This window comes from Trachymyrmex cornetzi, unplaced genomic scaffold (genome assembly GCF_001594075.2).
Source record: "Trachymyrmex cornetzi isolate Tcor2-1 unplaced genomic scaffold, Tcor1.1 scaffold386, whole genome shotgun sequence".
NCBI lineage: Eukaryota > Metazoa > Arthropoda > Insecta > Hymenoptera > Formicidae > Trachymyrmex > Trachymyrmex cornetzi.
Window position 1 is genome coordinate 341,396 of NW_017298597.1, and position 6,672 is coordinate 348,067.

Sequence of the window (6,672 nt, forward strand, 5' to 3'; positions counted from 1 at the left end):
CGAATACACACACGTAGATGTGCGTGATAATAGATAGATGGACGTATACATTATTCTCTTTTCCTTTTTTCTGTTTTTTTTTCTTTAAATAAAAATAGTTGCGCGTTTCTATCTTCTTAGAACGTCTATGTATCATCTTTATGTGTCTCTGTATTTACATTCTCCTTGTAGGAGTAGCCTGTATTCGTATAAATAGTTAAATTAGTATAGGAACGCACACCGAGAAGGTTTATATATACATAATTCAACAAATGTACGTCGCAATGTTTCTTATTGTATTGTAATTAAAGTACTTTTTATACGGTAAATAAGATAGGCATGTGGGGCGACAATCTAATTCTTTTTAGTGTATATAAATTCCCTATATACACACATACTACGAAAAGAGAATCAATATCAACATACATGTGTAAGTGTGCATATGCGTATATGTATATATGTATTATGTATACATACATATATATAAATTATAAATCACTGCCACACATTATTTATCATGTCCTTATTGTCTCGATAATTTTTCTAAAAAAAAAAGAAAAAGTAAAATAGTTTATACAGAAAGAATTTGAATTAGGGTTAATTGGAATGTTGTAAAATTAAATGAGACACTTTGAAAAAAACTTGATAAACAGCGTATCTACTTTGCAAAAATGCACACACATATCATAGATATACCTTATTTAAATATTTTTATCCAACTTTTCCATCTCCTTATTTTTAAAATGTAATTCAATAGTTTTTTTTCAAGCATGTATATATAAAAAATGATTATAATTTCTTTATAGTTATCTTTTAAGCATATACCGATTGTTGGTTACAAATTTTAAAGTGTTTTATTTTTGAGCGGTATGCCGCTAGATGTCTCAATAGTGAATTTTTCTATTCGAGTAATCGACATCAATTTCATGAAGAATTGCTCTTTTTTCACGGGATATTAATAATTGAGGTAACTTTTGGGACGATTAATTTGTATAAAAAAACACATTAGTTTCCATTTATATATTTTGAGCCATCTCTGTTTATTAGCATTTAAGCAACAATTATATATAATTACACTTAAAATTGATTATAATTCCAACAATAATAAATAATAAAATCTCTTCGGATTCTTCTGTTATTTGCATAATATAGAGAAAGAGAAATATATTTAACAATATGGGATACTTTCCGAATTGTTTTACTTTATAAAAATCGGTCGTTACGAATAAAGACTATAATAAAGATCATTTTTGCGCGTATTTTTTTCCATACAGCACAGAATTTGCAGCAATATCGCTACAAAATCTCTGCAACATTGCTGCAACATGCAATGTTGTGTGCAACTTTTTGCTGTAGGAGTTACTATGTGAACGTGTTTGTACGTGTAAATTGCATGGTTTTGAGTTTCCTATATTTAAGCATATTCGTACACGTTTTTCGAAAAAATCTCCAGGAATTAACAATCTAGACTTGCGGTCGTGTGCGGAGGAGAGAGCGTCACAGGTGTCATCGACGAAAGCGATCGTTCGATCGATTGTATCGCTGGGGTATGTTGCTTGATCAACATGTGCCGCAACGATTGTGCCTCCTCTCGAAGAGTTACTATCTGCGCCTTTAAAATTGCATTCTCGTGCTCCAACATCGTCGCCCTTAATGCAATCTGCGAAAATATAGATATACGCGAATTAAAAACTCCAAGCAGAACAACATAAGTTACGATAACATCAAATAAATGACATTAAAATGAATCGTGACTAATTGAAAAGTGATTTTTATGCTCGTTTCTATACCAATGTAGATTAATTTTAATCTCGGTTTAATTTACTCTATATATATATTCTTTTCTAGAATTAAAAAAATCTTAAAATTAAAAAAAATAAAAAGTAAGTTAAACCAAGATTAAAGTTTATCTACAGTAGTAGAAATGGGCATTAGAAAAAGATAAAGATTTAGTTGAATTAACAAGATCAAAATATTAAACTACATTGGTAGATGCTGGCATTAACCATTTTAAAGCCATTTTGATGACGTCATTTTAATGTTATGATGATTATTGATGCTCTGCTTCTTATCAATGTTGAATTAGTTTACATCGTGCGCTGTATCGAAATTTTGGGAATAAAAGAATCGGTGATTATTAAATTGTCAAGTATTTTATTAACCCCAGTTAACAGTTAATTATATCATTATATTCTTTTTGTTCGACTTATGAAAAGGAAGATTGAACTACATAGCTCGAAATTGTAACGCGAACATTTGCGTCGATAGAATTATATATGTATTATATTCACAGTTAGATTGAAGTCGAGTCTCAAAATCGATTGTGCGTCCTTACGTGGTCTTCCCTGATTTTGCGGGCATCTCGTGATTTTTTCGCCGCCTGATTATTTCGTTTACGTCTCTCGTAATATTTCTCATCCTTCTGATCGTCCGGGATTGGTTTCTTCTCGCTTCTAGGTCTTCTATGGAGAGCGGCTATGCCATTTGTAGTAACGAAGTGACGGCTCATAGCACCTGTTTTGGCCATCGGTAATAAAATATGTATTATTTTTTCGTATATATTATTAAGAAACGTAACGACTAGTGCATTTGTATAAAAAATAAAAAAGAAAAAAAAATATGCCCCGGGTGAGGATCGAACTCACGACCTTAAGATTATGAGACTTACGCGCTGCCTACTGCGCTACCGAGGCACTTACTTGTGGCATATCAACCAATACTTAAGTATATAGCGCCTCCATACAGATAGTATTGAAAGTGCGATCGAAAGATTGCATATAAGAAGCAAATTAAACATAAAAAAATGAAAATCGGAGAAATTGCAATTTACCTGTGGAGGAAGTCGAGAGGGTTTGAGGCACGCTCAACGATTGCATCAAGGGTGGCATTGCTGTTAGAAAGGGTGGTTGAAGCAGAGTTCCTGGAAACGTCGCTGATAACGGTGGAGACGTTAACGGCGAGGACGAGGAATCCGTCGGCACAGAACTCGATAGAATATCCGGCTCGACGAAACTATAGTCTCGAGACGGATACGCCTCGTATCTGCACAGATCTGCTAATAAAAATGGTAATTTTATCGATTTAAGTCAAAGATACTATGCGTTCGATCGATTACATTTTGTTAGTCTTATATTGTAAAATTAAAAAAAAAAAATATTAAATTATTGGATGGACAGGTTTATATGGTTTAGAGACGTTTCCATCGACCGCCCCTGTGGCCTAATGGATAAGGCATCGGTCTCCTAAACCGGGGATTGTGGGTTCGAGTCCCACCAGGGGTACATTTATATTTTTTTTTATTCCTTTTAAAATAATGGACTTTCGTACAATAAGCCATTACCTGAGCTTTAAAAGTCTTAAGTCGTAAGAAATTCTCACTAATCACAGTCGATTATTCTTCTTACATTCGACTGTGATTAGTCAATTTTTGTACAAAAACCATAAAGATGCAACACAGATTTTTGCATAATACTGCATAACGCATAAGGTATAATAAGATATCAGAAAATCAATTAATCAGAGTTCTTTATTTTTTATGATTTATACTATATGATTGATTCTTTTATGTCCTGTGTCTTATGCATTATGCAACGTTATGTAAAAGTCTGTACTGCAGCCTTAATATATGTATAATAATTAATATTATACGTATCGTTGACACAAACTGTGGAAAAGTCAAAACAGAAGTGGCATTTTTTCAGAAATTCTTATAATGTTATATTATTTAATTTTATTAAAAATACAATGAAATAAATATCATACATATCTTTTCTTACATAACGTAACATCTCATTAATTTCTTGTTAATTTACAACTTTTTGTACAAATTAGTTATTGGTAATGTAGGTTATAAACTATAACAAACATTCGCCTCTTTCCCTCCTTTTTCTCCTGCACGATTAATTAGCTGCATGTGAAACGCAGTTTGTTCGGTCGCTTGATCGATGCAAGATTTATTTGACACTTGGATACTTTGCTAGAGCAGAGCTGAAACTTTTACCTCGTCCGGTTATCGCGCGCTACGTGCATGCTACCGACGATGAAATATCGGGGTCCCGAAATGTCGTGATGATAATGCAACGACTCGTTGGTTCGTGCGAAACTGTGCAAACGTTAGCGTCCGCGCGAATTGCCACGGCTGTTAAGTCAAACCGTAAAATTTCTTCGGACGTTAACTATTCAAGCGGCAGTTACAATTTTTAGAAAAGAAAACGCCGACATAATAATGACGATCTTACGAATAAGACAACCGTTCGTAACGAGAACATGTGCTCGCAAAAGTCAAACAGATTTAACGAAGCGAACGATTCGTTCCTCGTTATTTTTTTAACAGAGATGCAAATAAGTAAATAACAGTATTGTTTGTGATATGAACTATGACAGACTAATGGATATTTTAAAAATTATTATTGTAATAATAATTTAGGAAAATTTTTATTATTAATTTAAATTAAATTGTAATTATTTCTGGATATTTTTGCAAGAAATAATAAATAATAACTGCGCTTGTGCTAATATGAATCATGAGATTGATGATTATTTTAAAAACTATTGTAATAAAAATTATAATAATTTATAAAACAATAATTTATAATAATTATATATATATTATTAAATTAATTTAAATTATAATTAATATTAAAATATAACTTTAAATTATAATTATTTTTGACATTTTGCACGAATTCCATAATAAATTGCTTGATATAAGTATTGATGTTAAATTTATTATTCCGAAAAATTGTCAAATTTAATATAATAATAAGCTATTTATTAACATATACCGTTTTAATAGAGATGGATATTAATAAAAAAATATAAGAAACAAAATTTATGTAAAAAAAACCTCCACCGTGACAATGTTTTCACATTGCCGTGACCAGGATTCGAACCTGGGTTACTACGGCCACAACGTAGGGTCCTAACCACTAGACGATCACGGCTACTGGAGGAGTTGAGAGAAGCTTGGAAAGTATCGAAGATCAATTCAGATATCGGTCAACTTGCTTACTTGTGCATAACGGAAGCCAGTAAGCGATAAATAAAGGATATATTTAACGATATTTAAATGACATATTTAAAGTATCTATATTTATTTAATATGAAACATTTTGACGCAAAAATATGAAACACAAAGAAAAATATAATGTATAATATGCAAAGTTGAAATTTAACACGTACGATATAAAGTTGTAAAATTTTTATTAATCTTGTATTTTGGTGATATATGTATCTAATAAGCGAGCAAATTAGAGATTTCGTTCCGTGTTTGTATGCCTGTTTTATTATTTGTAGGCGATTATTAAAGCACGTCTCGCAGCAAGCTCCCCGATCTTTTCTTTTTGCGACACGTTATTGCTCAGCCGTTTCTCCTTCGAGAGCCTTTTCCTCGCATCCAAATATTTTCCTCAACCGTCTCTATCGCTCTTGTTTATCTCGTTTTCTCACCCAGCCAGCACATATTTGTTCGTGGAATATTTTCCGATTCTCCACTAGGAAGATTTAAATATTCGTAGACGCTTCTTTTAAGAAGATAGATATTCTATCTCTAAGAATATTAATATTCTTATGTTTTCAAAAGTACACTATCCTAAATATTCTAATAACATTCCTGAAGATTGACAATCTTGTGTTTCGCGGGTTTTCTCCGTGTGAATGCCAAGGCATTCCAAGAATGGATTTGAACACGGAGAAAACCCGCGAAACACAAGATTGTCATATAGGAAACACCCGTGAAAGCCTCAAGAATATTATTCCTGAAGATTATTCTCATAGCATATATAGAATATTCTATGCATATTTTGAATATTGCAAGGAATATTAATTAGATACATGTGCATTATCAATATTAATATGTTCGACATATTCAACATTGTTTGAAGCTGAACCAGAAGCATCAGTATTATCATTATTTAAACGTTGTAATACAGAATTTACTTCCTTTCTTACAGTTCGATAGAAATAACTGTTCATCTTGCGTTTTACCTATGGTATTGTTATCGAAAAAAATACCTGTAAACAAATTATGCAACATAATAACCTGTACATGTGTAATATATACAGGGATGGGAAGTAACTCGTTACTTGTAACGAAGTTACAGTTAGAGTTACTTTTTTTCAGTAACCGTAACTTAACTTCGTTACTTTCTTTCAATCTGTAATTATAACTTAACTTAGTTACATCTTTTAAGTAATTAGTAACTAATTTAATAGTTACTTTCATAGTTATTTTATATATTTTAAACTTATTTGTCCACGGTAGTGTCCACTTGGCGCTACAAATACTTCGAAACATTTGATTAATCAGATGAAAGAAATTTAATTAAAGCGTTCAATGAACTCTTGTACCTGTTTGGTCTATATTTTGGGGTCTAATGGAATCCGCCAATCAAATACAAGAGCGCTCAATGAACGGTTGTAGACCATTTTGGATTAGTGCTGGAATTTATTTGCAACTTTTAGCCGAATATAAAAAAAATTTTTTTTTTACAAAAAACATGTATATGTGTGCTATTTCATATTCATATTCATATTCATATGTGTTTATATTACTTTAACGAAAAACGTCTTTGCCATATAATTTTTTTATCTTTTTGAATAAAATTGGATAACATGTAAATTTAAGCCAGTCTTTTTCTTTTAATTGTCCTAGGCATTACTCTGATGACCCCGTGTATTATCCTTGTTTAATAT

At 31.6% G+C, this 6,672-nt stretch overlaps 1 protein-coding gene and 3 non-coding genes across 4 annotated transcripts in view; 1 reads left to right on the top strand and 3 right to left on the bottom strand.

Moving 5' to 3' along the window:
• Positions 1-1,163: 1,163 nt before the first annotated feature.
• LOC108763851 (cell death specification protein 2) overlaps positions 1,164-6,672 on the bottom strand; it is a 7,535-nt gene continuing 2,026 nt past the window's right edge. Inside the window, exons 2-4 of the mRNA XM_018511749.1 lie at positions 2,810-3,031; positions 2,315-2,493; positions 1,164-1,639 (exon numbers count right to left, since the gene is read on the bottom strand). Of these exons, the coding sequence (XP_018367251.1) occupies positions 1,436-1,639; positions 2,315-2,493; positions 2,810-3,031 (605 nt within the window). The 3' untranslated portion in view covers positions 1,164-1,435. The remainder of the gene's footprint in view (positions 1,640-2,314; positions 2,494-2,809; positions 3,032-6,672) is intronic.
• Positions 2,600-2,672, bottom strand: TRNAM-CAU (transfer RNA methionine (anticodon CAU)). Its single transcript has one exon. It is a non-coding gene; the product is annotated as a tRNA-Met (tRNA).
• Positions 3,188-3,260, top strand: TRNAR-CCU (transfer RNA arginine (anticodon CCU)). Its single transcript has one exon. It is a non-coding gene; the product is annotated as a tRNA-Arg (tRNA).
• TRNAH-GUG (transfer RNA histidin (anticodon GUG)) lies at positions 4,851-4,922 on the bottom strand. Its single transcript has one exon. It is a non-coding gene; the product is annotated as a tRNA-His (tRNA).